This window comes from Rattus norvegicus, chromosome 4 (assembly GCF_036323735.1).
Source record: "Rattus norvegicus strain BN/NHsdMcwi chromosome 4, GRCr8, whole genome shotgun sequence".
Classification (NCBI taxonomy): domain Eukaryota; kingdom Metazoa; phylum Chordata; class Mammalia; order Rodentia; family Muridae; genus Rattus; species Rattus norvegicus.
The window spans coordinates 37,098,147-37,112,966 of record NC_086022.1 but is presented as its reverse complement, the minus strand read 5'-3'; the positions used below and the strand labels follow the sequence as shown (position 1 = coordinate 37,112,966).

The following is a 14,820-nucleotide window of genomic DNA, read 5'->3' as shown; positions in this document are numbered from 1 at the left end:
GCACTGAGAACTTGCAGGGTAATAACTTCAGTGGTGGTTTACAAAGGATGTTCCAATCATTTTCACATTCATACTTATAGAGACAGCGGTTTTAATATTCTGAAATGGGCAGATACTTGTTTTCTTTTCCTCCTATAATTACTGTATAGTTTCTCTACTTGAAATGTAACAGTTTTTTTCTGGTTTTCTCAGGGAGAACCGGGCATTATGGGCCCCTTTGGAATGCCTGGAGCATCAATTCCTGGACCATCTGGACCAAAGGTATATATTCTTGGCACTTTTTAAAGTTGTGGAGTAGAAATATATATGTATTTTTATGACACTGATGATGGTTTTATATCACTTATGATGGTACTTGTAAGCTAGAAGTGTAGTTTGGGGAGATCCTTAAGAAATATGCACAGATAAGCAGACTCAAAGCCAGACTTCATTCCTGACACTAAGCTTGCCTTGTCACCCTGTGTTCCTTCTCTCAGTCCCCAGGCCTCAGCACATGTAAGACTGTTGCTACATTTACAGGAGAATCTACAAGGATCTATAATCAAAAGTCTGGAGGAAAAGATGCACTCAGTCTTACATCTAAATATTTGAGTCTAATTGTCACATATTATTTTGTGGATTTCCCCAGACACCTATAGAAACATTTATTGACCGGTTTATTAAGTCTTCAGTTGAGTTTCTCCAATTTGTTCGAAGGATGAGACAGACACATTAAGCTTTTTACACATTGGCGGTCTATTATGACTATGCATTTCTGTAGTTCTTCATGTAACCTTGAGCCTTGCCAATGTTATTTAAAATGGACAGGGAGACCGAGGAGGACCTGGAATGCCTGGTCTCAAGGGAGAACCTGGACTTTCTGTTCGAGGACCAAAGGTATGATTTATTGCTGCTTTCTTTCTTGATGTGATTAGGTAAACTTGAGGAATGTAATGAAGAGATAGAATACTTGCCTAACACACACAGGACCCTTTGTTTCATCCCTGAACTTCAAAACAAAATAAGAAGAGGAGGAAGAGGAGGACAGGTTTGAAGAAAAGGAGGAGGAAGAAGGGTAGAGCAAGAAGAAGAGGACTTGATCCCTAATATATCAGCCGTCTTTCTGTCACCATGTTGAAATATATGCATCATCAATTCATTAGTTTATTTTGGCCCATGGTTTCAGAGATTTTAGACTGTGAATGTCTATCCCTTTTTCTTGAGGTCCGTAGCATCTTAGTACATCAAGGTAGGAATACATGATAGAAGGTTTCTGTTCACTTGTTGACAGTCAGTGAGCCAAAGGAGATAGGAAAGGGTTGCAGTTCCGATATCCATTCTGAGGAAATGCCCCCAGGTACTTAATTTCCTCCAACTAAACCTGACACTCTAAAGGCTCCACCAATTCCAGTGCAGCCACAGGCTGGGGGCCACTCTTTGAACACATAGATCTTTAAGGCTTGTTCAAGATCCAAGCTATCCTATTTAATAGGTTAATCATTTACTTATAATATCTATCTATCAATGAAATACATATAAAGAGGCTATGCCCTTTGTGGGAAGAAGAAAATTTTTAAAAATCCCACAGAAGCTCAGCCAGGTTGTTCATCCTGCTTCTGGGACCCTAGCTGTACAGTTAGTTGACTCAAGAAAATTGTTGAAATTTCTCATGTGAAACTATAGATGTTATCTTGTTCAGCTAATTGCGGGGACCATTTCCATGTTGTTTGGTAACTGGCTGTTGACACTCCGTGATCTCTGCTGTGTATCTATCCTTACTCTTCCCCATGCATGACAATGTACTCTTACATTCAGCCACATCTTTCTCTGTTCATGATTGTTGGGCATTGCAGATGATGGTGGTGTTTAAAGATGCTTGCTGTGCTCGCTTCGGCAGCACATATACTAAAGATGCTTGCTCTTTAGCCACACATTTTTCCTCTTTGGGGCTTTAGTAGTATTCTTGATGCCATTCATTTCCAAGGGACTCATTTCTACATTTTTCAGGATCATATACGCCTTTGAGTGTACGATGGGAGGTTGGCACACTAAGTCACTTTTACATGCTACATCAGTGATCTCTCAGGCCCGCCCTATTCCCCATTTCAAAATACCCCATCCATTTTTGTGCAGTTATGTGTTGAATGAGAGACAGGTCACAGCAAATTGCTTCTGTAGGACATTTTCTACAGAATATAGTGAAGAAAGGAAATGTGGTAAAATTTGATTTATAAAATTGGTGTGAGATATCCTAAATCAAAATCAACCCCTAGGCTTGAACCAAGACACTTCCTAGCTTCATTGCCTTGCTCATGGCTGTGCCCAAATACCTGAGAAGAAGCAATTTAAGGTAGGAAAGGTTTAGTTTGGTTCATGGTTCAGGAGACAAAGTCCATACGGTAGAGACAGCATGGGGACAGGGATTTTCTCACATCTTGTCTGTTCAGGAATCAGAGCAAGGAGAATGCTGGGGGTCATATTGCTTTTCCCTTTTCCCCTTTTATTAATTCCAGAACCCAGTCTATGGCATGGTCCCAACCCATGTTCAGAGCAAGTTGTTTCTCCTTAGGCAAAGTCACTCGAAACTCTCTCAAACACAAACATATAAGCCTGTCTCCCGGGTAATTCCTAATCTAGACAAATTGACAATGAGGAGAGCCCATCACACTTGCTGTTGCAATTAGAAGTAACCAAGTTACTGCAAACTCTGCAGGAGAGAAGACGAAGACCTGTAGGGAAAAGGTGTTTGTAATGTGTGTTCAGGATCCCCTCCTTTGTGTGAGTACCAGCAGTTAATCAGTTACAGCTGCTGGTAATATATCATTGGCCTAGAGCACAGAAATAAAAACCAGAAGTAAACTGGATTCTTTTTCTTTTGAGCATAACCAGGGAGCAGTTACTTCGTATATATAATATATATTATACTTATACACAAGTATAATACATATTATTAATAATATATATTATATACTTATTTTGTTGACCTTTTTCTTGTATCCTAAGCATGGGGGCAGAGATGGAGTCTTATTTGGGAAACTGTCTCAGACATGAATAACCAGGATTATGTTAAATGTATCTGGGGTGGCTTAGAAAGCTGAGTTTGAGCAGTTTCCCGTAGTTGGGGATATACTAAATTCCCTTCACCTTGATCTTGCTCCCTACCACACAGACAACTTTAAAAAAAATCATCTTGAGTTTCTGATGGTGGTAAATAGTGTACTCTGTTTCCATTAAGTGGCCAAATGGTCATTACGGTGATCCTTTGTGAGGCTTAACCACATAAAACCAGCTGCTGCATTCATGCCTCTCAAATTAAATTTAACGTTCTTGGTGCTTAAAGGGTCTGCAGCTTTTATCCTTCCTCATTCATTCATTCATTCATTCATTCATTCATTCATTCATTGGTATAGAATTAGGATAAATGGAGAGCCAGACTGTGGGCAATATTTTGGATAGGAATAACCACAATTTGATCTCAGAATTGTCTAGTGTGTAAAGAAAATATTTGAAGGTATCATTTGCTTTTCCATTCATGGAAAATAAAAGTTAGACTGTTACTAGAGTTTCCATCTAATGTAAAATAATAATAAATAAGTAAATTAAAGAACAAAGAACTTTTTTATCAAAATAAATAACGAGCACAGACAGAGGCTGCAAGCCATCACAGTAACAAAATGGTGTGTTGAGAAAAATAGTTTTAAAAGCATACTTAGTAAGTCTTTGAAATTAATACATATTCTAAGAGATTCTTCAAGTCCTTTTTATCCCCTCTGTACCAATTTTACTCTACCCAGTGATTTTTGGGTTTCTATTTGTAAGAGAATTACACAGTAACATGCTGTCTAAGGGAAAAGAATCATCTCTCTCTGGTCTCTGTATAGGAAGTGAATGCCTGACAGGAAAAGTCATGGTGCCCAAGGTTAACAGCAAATAGTCAGGAACCCATCACTCTGCACCTTAGTCTGTTTGAACTCCATTTGGGTGATTCAGTGCTCTGTAATTTAGGCTCAGGGAGGAGCACAATAGATGTAACTCACTGTGCTAGGCTTGTTATATTTGACAGTCTACACTCAAAATCTGTTATGTAATCTTTTTTCCTCCTCCCCACTCAGTGCTTCCTAAATTTTCTCATGTTTATAATTCTCCCTAATTTATGGTACAATAAATGATTGTATATTTTTAATTAAAATAATAACAGTGGCTGTTTCTCAATTCTTGTGACCCATGTTTCCTATAGAAGTCTTTGTATGGTTCATACATTCCTTACTTTTCTGCCACACATCCTGGTAACCTCAAATGTTGGGACTTCTGAGGAAATAAGCAATTGCTAAATGTAGCAGGATATTTTTCTAAAATTTCCTTTGCTTTGTCAAATCGATTGTTGTTTTATTGAATTAGTGTTTAGCTTAAGCTCTGCTAGATATCCTATTATTTGGTACCATGACTTGGTATTTGAATTTCTACAGGGTGCCCAGGGTCCCCGGGGACCAGTGGGTGCTCCAGGACTCAAAGGTGATGGCTATCCTGGTGTGGCTGTAAGTATAGATGTGTCTTCTTTTTCATATAAATCCTCTTAAGTGTATGCATATTAAAAACACATATTTGAACTATGGTATGATGATTTGAAACATGTATATAATGTCATGATCAAATTGGGCTTAATTAGCATTCCTGTTTCCTTAAACCTTTACCATTTCTTTGTGTTGGGTACCTTTAAATTCTTGTAGTTCCTTATAAAATAAATGGTCAGCTGTTTTAATGACAAAACCTTTCCTCCCTCCCTCCCTTCCTCCCACCCTTCTTTCCTCCTAGTCTCCTCCTTCCTTCCTTTTTCTCTCTTTACCTCCCTTCTCGTCCTCCCTCCCTCCACCTTTCTGAGGATTGCATACTCCAAGGATGCTTATTTTATCCTATATTACATCACCTTAGGGACCTCGAGGATTGCCAGGACCCCCTGGACCAATGGGCTTACGTGGTGTGGGAGACACTGGAGCGAAGGTAAGATTTTTAAAGTGAGCAACAGTACTGCTTTCTAAGAAATGCTTATAGGTGACTTTGGTGAATGTGTTTTATTTTGTTCTGACACGGTAGAAGAATAGAGATGTAGGAAATAACTGCTGAATTATTCACCTTTACTCATCCGCTTCCTGGGAAATGAACCTATGAATATGGTGATTGACTTCTTGGCCCTTGAACTGACTCTTTGATAGCAAGCCTCATACTTTATTGTTTCCTCCTCTTCCTGGACCAAGGTCGGTTCAGAGCTTTCTTCTCTCCGCTTTTTCCTTAGCCTGTTTCAACCAATCCCACAGCTTTATCACTAGCTTCATGATGATGTCACCCAAGTCTCCAGCCTTTCTTCCTTAAGTTCCTTTTCTTGTTGATCTAATTTATTACATATTTTTATAGGTATCTTTAATCTAACATTCAAACCCTTGGTTCTTATCCTGGGGTACTTTCCATCATCCTTGAACTAAATCAACCTTGGTCCCCTGTTTTCCACAGTTTTCCTACAAATCCTTCCCCTTGCTTCATTCTGGCAGTCTCATGTTCAAAATGATCCTACAGCCTGGATCACTTTCTTCTGTGACTTCCTTCAGGCAAACCACCACCATGCTCGGGTACTCAGATGACCTCTTCACTGAGTTTCCTGCTTCCAAATCTGCCCTCCTGTAACTTAGCAGGTTAGGTGGTTTTTTAAAACCGCACATCAGAGAAAATTCCATTTCTCTTCAGAAATACACTGGTGGCTTCTCTGGACTTAGAATGAAACCCAGAGACAATCTCAGGCCTTTGAGGCCCTTATGACTTGACATAGCTTCCCTAGACTCAACATCTAGTCACCCTGGGCTACCATCCCTGCAGCAGATTCATGCTTTCAGAGTCATAGATCTGCAAGGATAATCAGATCTTAAGGCCTTGGCTAAAGTTTTCTTTCGGATTTCCCTTATAAAACAGCATCCCTGCTAACTTTTTTCATAGGTTCTATGTGTAGACCAAATGGATCACTCTAAGGAGTCATTATACTTATTTATACCAATGGTACTCTGTGGGTTCCATGAGATGTGAGGCTTCTTGGAGGTAGGTTCTTCGTAGTCTCTGCTAATCTCTTGACTCCAGAACTGTTAGTACCCCACTCTAAAATCTATTGAGTTAAGTGGAAAGCAGATGGATGTTTAATGTTTTCACAGGAAAAGATATTTTGAATGATTCAACTATTCACTTAGACCTGTCATGTCTCTAGGCCATTATACAAAGACCTATGCATGCTTCATGCTGATTGTTACTCTTTTGTTGTTGTTGTCGTCTCTGCTGCACGAGTTAGAAGTGAGAGTGCTTATGTTCTGCCTGTCTAGGGGATAGTAAGTGCTCTTTTCGTCTGCCAGCTCAAGGGGAATGAAAGACTAAAGACCCATGGCAAAAACCATCATCTGTAGGAGAGATGTCTCTATCTGCCCCAGTAGCAATTCCTGGGGGTAATTGCATGAATCTCAGTGAGAAGTGTAGCTGAAAGTGCATGTAGACCTTGAGATGCACTAATCAAAGGGGGGTTTGACTCAGGACTAACTCCAGTCCGCAAATAAGCCTCAATGTCAACAAGCCATACAATATTCAGATATTAGGACACTTTTTTCTTTAACACATAACATCTATCAAAACATTAAAATTTAATAAAGTAGAAAGATTCGATATATAAATATCATCACTTCCTGCTCCAAATGAAACATTGGTAAACCCTTTTGTTATTATACTAAATATTTCCCTACAGGAAACAGAAGCTTATTTCTATTTAAAATAAGATATGAAATAAAATATGTTAACTATATACTTGGCTGTGTTTGTATTGCAAAGTAAGCATATGGCCATTTATATTTTCAAAGAGTAGCTGGTTATGAATATTTATACAAGTATTATATTAAGTTATCATGTTACAGCTTCATCTGTAGCATTAATAGCAACAAAGATAATGAACATTTAAAATTTAATCCTTATGAACATTCTTCTTTGTCAGATTATTTAATATGCAGACTAAGGTGTTTTCTGAGTGATTTTATATATCATATTCCTGAAAAAAAAAGAACCTCTTGTACTTACTTTCATATTTTTCATTACTTTTTTGACATAAATGCCAAGCAAAGTGTTTTTATTTGCAATTTTTTTATCCTACCTTTTTGATTTTTAAAAGCAGCAAATGTATTTCCAGAAGTCCCACTGCGCCTTTTCCAAAACTCATCTTGGGCTCCGACTTGTTTCCAGAAGTAGGGGGTAGAAGAGGAACAGAACCAGACTCTACCTGTTTCTGTTCATCTATTCCCCATGCACTGTACTTCCTCTCTTCCTTGCCTCCTTTCTCTTCCTGTGCAGAATGCGTTAGTCCCAGAACTCTAGCTCAGAAAAAGATACTAGGAACACGAGCTAGTCTTAAAAGCAAAGAAACTTTTCAATGATAGATTTGAAAATAAAGGAAATTTTGGAAGCAAACAGTAGCTTATAAATAACTTTCAAAATCATCTCTCCTTTTGCATAGAGGCCTTAAGTCTCCATCTGGCCTTCCCTTCTGAAGACGACTAGGGAAGCACACAGACATACATGAAGAAAGTAAAGGAGATCCTTTGAAAGAGTCGGATTTGAGTTAATGTTGTACTTCCGATAAAATAAAGATCAAATCAGCACAAATCTGTCAGTGACAGACAACAAAAACCTGGCACCCAAATATGTAACAAATTTTCCTGTTTCTTTGAGTTAAAATGACAGACACTGCAGGTATTGAGAGGTGTGTGTGCCCACTTTTCTATCTTGATATGTTTTTCATTTAAACTCTGTGCAGTCACCTTAAAACCTTGGCCTTAAGGCATCAACTTGTGTTTTGAAATGAGGAAACTATTAAGGTTGATGATTAATTTATGATGGCTTATGTGATATTTAGTTAAGGTCACATATGTTTAGCATATGACACAAACAGTGGAATCAAAGCTTCCATGTTTTCAAACATAGAAAAAGAAATGCCTGGCATCTAGCACCTTGTTGGACTCTGTTTTTTTTTTTTCCTAGTAGAAACTGTTTATAGACCATCACGTTTTGGCAAGAATTTCTGAGCTCTATCAAAATTCTCCTAAAAAATTTCAAGGACAACAGTAGATGTAAGTTTGCAAGTCCACCTGGGAAACATGCTGGGAATGGACCAAAGCATTTAGTCTCTTGTTGAGTGGAAAAGGCTCACGCTGTGTCCTGAGGTCTAGACCCATATACTATTGGACCCCTGATGGAAACCATCCTCAGAGACCTCACTCATCTCTGCTTGTGTTCCTCCACTAGAGCCCGGAGGATAAAGGGATCCTTGTGATTTCTGGATATTTAGGAGCGGCAGTTAAGTCATTGCTCTTATGTCTTTACATGAAAAAACCCCAAAGGAGCCTGAAGCTGAGAGGAGAACCTCAGATAAGTTGCAGTCTTGGAGTTTGCTTTAGGCCTAATTGAAATAGAATATGGGGATGGCTTTCTGAGTTCCTCAAGGGCAAATTCACCTTGCTTGGTCCTCTTCCTTCTGTTAGTGCTGGAAAAAGCCAAGGTTGTATCAGAACCTGTGGAATGGTTTCATGTACACTTATCCTTCAAGCCAATCTGGATTTGGGGGCATTCAAGTGGCTGCTTAGTTATCAAATGTTTGAAATAATATATCAGAAGGTTTATTGAGTTTTTATTGTGCTTTGAATTATGATAGTGTTAAAATTAATATTTTCTCCTAAATATTTCTAAAACACTGCATTTTGAACAATTTCCCCTTTTTTTAACAGAAGAGAGGAAATTGATGACCAGAGGTTGAACAACTTGTCTCTTTAGAATGTAAACATTTTCATAGCATGTGTGCCTGAGAGTGAATCTATGAATGTGATGAGTAACTGACTGAATGAAGGCAGGATGACTTCCCAGTTTCCGGTGCTCAGTCAGAAGATCTGTCCATCTCCAAATTGTCTCATGCTGTTTTGCATGCAGTTGGATTGCTTTTCTTTTTATTCTAGCTTTTCCATCATCAAAACTTAGATTATATAAACTGCAAAGAAACGCACAAACGCAAACCAAAAAGAGTTAAACATTTCCCCCCAAATTAAATATCGAGTATTGTAAATACATCCTTTATTTGACAAAAGTGGCTCATAGTAATAAATTAAAATGCAAGTCTATGTGAAATTCCACTGAGTATCATTATTCTAAAAATGTTCCCAGCATCTGAATTGCTTCTCTGTTCTCGGCAATGGCTCACATATGTGCATGCTACCACCGAGTCTTGGCAGAATAGAGGACCAATTCACACAGAGATGCATTAGGAATCTGGGCCTTCCATCAGCAGATGCAGCTGGACAAGGAACTCCATTTTGAGCAGGCCAGACAAGAAGGGCCAGTCAAGGATGCAGGCTTACGGATAACGATATTAAGGATTCACGATTTCCAAAGTGGACTAGAAGCCCACCTCTTCATACTAGACTCCAAATTTGGAGGATGCAGAAAATGGGAGTGAATCTGTGAGGGGTTCAGGGATACTTATAATCAAAATACATTGTCATGAAATTCTCAAAGAATTCCCAAAAATTATATTAAAATTGCTAAGCAATGGGAGATGAGCTCAAAGTATAAATCAAGCCAGAAACATGTGAGGTTTGACAGTTAGGGAGCTTGACCTGTAGGCTTCTGAAAAATTCAAGTTCAGGACCTAGGAAATCTGATGAGGTAACTTTTCAAGGCAGTTTTGAAATAAACCTGTGTGAAAGCTGAGCTCACTCCAGGCTACCCACTACTTTGAGTACTGCTTTCTTCTCTGCTTGCTGTTTTCTGGGGCTGCAGTCCACTTCCCTGGAGTACACACATACATCTCTGCAGCCCTGAAGAGAAACACTAAACCTTGAACGTTCATGACTGGCATCAGTGTCAACACATTTTGTGTTTTTAGTAATGCAGCCTGGAGGAACTTCCTCCCTATGAAAAGCTCCAATGAGCTGATTTTGAGATTAGAAAGAAATTACCAAAAAGCCTCAATGTTCTACAGCAAGCTTTAGTGTTATCAGGATCTAAGAGAGACATTTGCTTGAGGGCCATTGTAAATGGTAGAGGAGTTAAAATTTAAAGCTAGGAAGAAAGGAAATGTGATAGCAACTTGAGAATTGGTCTTTCTAGAGCCTTTTCAATGGTTTTTGTAATCTCATAATTCTTATGCTTGTAGTCATCACTGTTTTTCTGGTTCTTTAATGGCCATCAGTGAGATGTGACAGAGGGATACGACAAGCATTTAGTTGGTCAATCTTTTACAAGACTGCTATCTGGGAGTCTTTATAAAACCTCTAAAATTTCCACTAACATCATTGTGAGTATGGTATCCAAGAGTTACTAGACCATGGCATTCATTGACCTAAGTAATGGTGCATATGTGTTTAAGGACATTGTAGTTACAGCTTAATTTCATTTTGAAACCAGAAAGGGAGAGACATTAACCAAATGCTATTCATTGCCTTGATTTCTCCTTCCTTATTGAAATTCAACCTCCCCTTGGCTTCATCATTTAGTGAACTCTTCAGAGTGTCGCTTCCTGAATAATTCTCAAGACTGATGTTCCACAGTGAATTCATTTTAGTTTTTGATATCCCCAAACCAGAAAAGAGTGAGACCACTGCATGAATAACTGTAAATTACTTCCCTACTCCTCTCAAATAATGGCAAGGGTTTCACTGGCCTAAACAAAGGAAGAGAAGTTCAGGAAAGCCTTGTTAATATATATGTTTGCGTAAGGCAGTCTAATGGGTCAATTATTTTCTAAAATATTTTATCTGAATCTTACAAAATAAAGAAGGCACAACAACAGGCCATTTCTTCATCACTGCTGCCTTAGTGCCATTTGTCAGCTCCATGACTTTATGAGGTCATTTAGTTCCCCCTTGGCTTAGCCTCCTCATCTGTGATTGTACTTCACAGGGTAGTTCTGAGAGATGCATGAGGTGATGCTCCTAAGGCATTTTCCTGCATTTTAACAGGAAAACATTCTAATTAGTAGCCATCATAGCGTGCATCATTACCAAATTGAGTACATTGCAGGCTGGACGGAAAGAGAATCAAAGGACTTGTCTAGATAGGTGATCTAGGATTAGATCACTGCTAAGTTTGGGGTAAGCCACAGAATCAGGAACAGCAGTGAAGGGAAGTGAGGGGATAGCAAGAGAAGATTCAGGCAGCCATGCACTTACACAAGTGACATGGGCTTTTATAACCCAGGGAGAATTTTATAACTCAGAATATTGTGTTGCTGTTGTTTTCTCCTTGAAACTATGGCTGACCTGATGTAGGAAGGAAAAAAAAACCCATTTACAGTCACACAGCTATGGTCTCTGCATTAACTAGCACCTGGAAAAAAGTCTCTGGAGACAGTGACCCTTTTAGATCTGGTTTTAGCAGTCATAAAATGAGAAATGGACTCAGAGAATTGAATTTCACCAAGCTACATAGGTTTGGGCATGTCCTATGTCCTCTGAAGCCTCAGTTGCCTTATCTATCAAATGTAAGCTGATGTTCATGGGGTTATTAAGATAACAAGTGAAATTACTTGCTGCATAATAAACTATGTAAATGTTTATTATTATTCATAGTAGTAATTTTATTATAAATTCCAGCAAAGGTTTGCTGATGTGAGGAAAAGGTGCATGTAGGAGTAACTGGCAATTCTTTTTTTCCTTTCTTATGTGAAAAACTGAAAGTTTAGTGCATGCTTAATATCACCATCACAAGAACTTGCATGATTTTTTTGAGGAGTCAAAAGGAAACCACTCTGCAAGGTGATGGTGGCTAAAACCTTCACTGGATCATTCATCCACAGGAACAAGGTCTGCAGTCAGACTTAAACTTGGCCATTCGGGGAGATAGAGATCCCCTTTGTGGACAATGAGAAGGGAAGGCCATTGAACAATATTTTCTTGAGGGAGAGGAGGCAGATAATTGTAGAGTTTAGGCTGGGGGATTACCAACTTGGTGAAGTGGTTACAAAAAGAAACTCCAGACTTTACTATTTTGTTCATTGTCTCCTAGTACAAGGGCTCCCTCTGCAGGTTCTAACACCCTCCAGTGTAACATGACTAGCTAAATCCATTACTAGAGAATGCTACTCTACCTACCGACAATAGACCTACACACTGAAAAACTGCCAGAGGCAAGCACTCTTGCTCCTAAGTGCCAGCTCTGTTATGGTAGAAGCCATGCTGTTGAGTGATGACATGAGAGTCATACACTCTCCTTTCTTCCATGCCCCAGCTGTCATGGTTTAACAGGGACTCATAGCCCAAGGGATAAGAGACACAGCACACTTATAATATATATTCTTCATCCACACGGGGAGATGCCTTCTCTCTATATTTGTAGTTTATCAAATTCTTGATACTGATAGGAAGTGTTGTTGATAGAAAATATGTGTACATGCTTTTAACATGATCAGTAGTAGTTGAGAAGACACTCTTAACCAAGTACAGGGAAAATACCATGTGTCAGAGTGGCATGTCGATTTTTCTTTCTTCAAAGAATGAGATTAAAAAAAGTTGTGCCTTTGTATATAACCCTTTTTAAAAATTATGTGATATTTGATACATACCAAGAATGTATGAAACATGCAAATTCTACCCACAACACTGGTTATCTACCCATGTACCTCTCTCCTTCAAGCATTTAAAATTATCACTTAAATTATTCTTTTTTCCTACCACACTACAACAATATTGACTCATGGTTGCTGGTGAGATATTTATTGGATGTCGTTCATGAATTTAAGAAAATATTATTGAGACCATTTTGCTGTGAACATTATTAAGCATATAAGAAATCCTTCTTCCCCCAGCTTTCATATTTTCATTACACTTCATCAGTTATTGGTATGCACTCTGTCTGGTTTCATCTGTATTCCCTACTTCTCTCTCCACTGACTTTTTCTGAAATAATCCCCAGACATCATCCACAGAAAGATTTGATATTTATCTTTCAAATAAAAGAATTTCCTTTCAGAATGTAACTGCAGAACCACTATAAAACCCAAACACATCAACAATTTCTTACAATAGCAATATCTAGTGTTGAAATCTTCCAGTTTGCCTCATGCATTTTTAATAGTTGCTTTGTTCAAATAAGTTGGGTCTGAGTGATACCCACACATTGTGTTAGATTGAGGTATCTCTTGTGTTTCTTGGAATCAGTTTAGTTCCCCTTCATTGCATTCTTACACTTCATGAGTATATTGTTTGTACTTGAGGTTTTCACTGATGCTATCCTCTATAGTCATGGAGGGGCTTCACTGTGTTTCTCTTCCTGTCTTATAAACTAGCAGATTCTAGCTACCCGTTCAGAGCCAGGTCTAGTTTTTCTAAGCCACATTAGTCATGGGTCAGGTGGTGTGCTCCACAGAGGAGGTATATGGTGTCCAGCTACATCACGTCTAATCTGTCTACTGTATCCTGAGAAGAGAGATGTGATCAGCAACCCAGGAAAGGAAGCCGTCATATCTGTTTGACAATATATTTAGTGATGCTAAGTAAAACCTACTTAGCTATGTTTACTGGTACTATCTTTGACCGAAGGACATTAAAACTCTGACAGATATTACCCTTGTCTCTTTTAAGAAGTGGCAGAGAGGTAGATCAGTCAGGTGTAGCAGGAGGCCCTCACACAATACAGACATTTTCTTTATGGACACAGAGGTTCCCAGAAAGGAGAGATCATAGAAACAGGTCTGACACAGGGTACTCATGTTCTCAGCTTGAAGTTCTTCATGTGAAATTGATCCTTAACACTGGAGGAACTTGAAGTTACTCTGAGCTGACAGTCAGTAGGAGGGAGATGTTCCAGCGGCAATTAGTGCCTGGAGCTTCAAAGGCATACAAGTGCTGGATGGAGCTATGCTGTGTGGACTTTTTCTGAGGACACTTGAACAAATGTCTACTCATCCCAGGTGGAGCACGATGACAGAAATAAAGAAATGACTCCCCTTAGGTGCAGTGTGGAAGACCAATGAGTTTAATAGGAGCAAACTTACAGGAGCCTGAATGAAGAGGTATTCACAGGAGCTTGGGCAAGGGGAGAAGAATTGAGCCAGTAAAAACTGTGAGCTCTAAAGTTACCCAGACTATTTTAATTATATTAGCATTAGAAAGACAAAGATCACGGGACGTACAGATCCAAAGCCTGATTCTGAATCTTCTTTTAAAAAGAATTTTTTAAGCAATTAGATAGATAGATAGATAGATAGATAGATAGATAGATAGATGGAAGATGGGGGTGGGGAGGTTATGTCAGATGCCCTGGAACAGAAGTTCCAGACAGGTGTGACCTGCTACATGGATGCTGGCAACTAAACCTGGGTCCTCTGAAAGACCAACTAGTGTCTTAACTGCTGAACCACCTCTCTGGCCCCTCCATTCAGGTATCCAGTGATATTTTACCAGCTTACCAAGTAGGACTACTGTCTTCACAGATCATTTTTAGAACATTCCCTTACCTCCATAGGAGTCCTCCATACTTATTTATAATCAATTCATGTCCTTAATCCTGTCCTCAGGTGACTACTAGTCCATGTTTCTATAGATTTATTTTCCTCTGGACATTTCCTCAATGGAATCCTACAGCACGCCAGTATCTGTCAACAAGAGCAACGTTTTTCAAGGGCATCCATATTGTGGCATGAATCCATAGTTTGTTTCTTGTAGAATTTTGTCTATTCCTCCCGCGGACGATGAACCTTGGGTTCTTTCTGGGTTTGAGCTGTGGTGAATAACCCTGCTGAGGAGACTCGTGAGCAGGAGGTTGGGTGTTATGTGCTCTTAC

General features: G+C 39.0%; 1 protein-coding gene across 2 annotated transcripts in view; it reads left to right on the top strand.

Moving 5' to 3' along the window:
* Positions 1 to 14,820, top strand: part of Col28a1 (collagen type XXVIII alpha 1 chain) — a 153,133-nt gene that overhangs the window by 76,469 nt on the left and 61,844 nt on the right. For both annotated transcript variants that reach the window (XM_039108604.2, XM_039108605.1), the window contains 4 exons: positions 193 to 261; positions 808 to 876; positions 4,446 to 4,514; positions 4,909 to 4,977. In XM_039108604.2, coding sequence (XP_038964532.1) covers positions 193 to 261; positions 808 to 876; positions 4,446 to 4,514; positions 4,909 to 4,977 — 276 coding nt within the window. The remainder of the gene's footprint in view (positions 1 to 192; positions 262 to 807; positions 877 to 4,445; positions 4,515 to 4,908; positions 4,978 to 14,820) is intronic.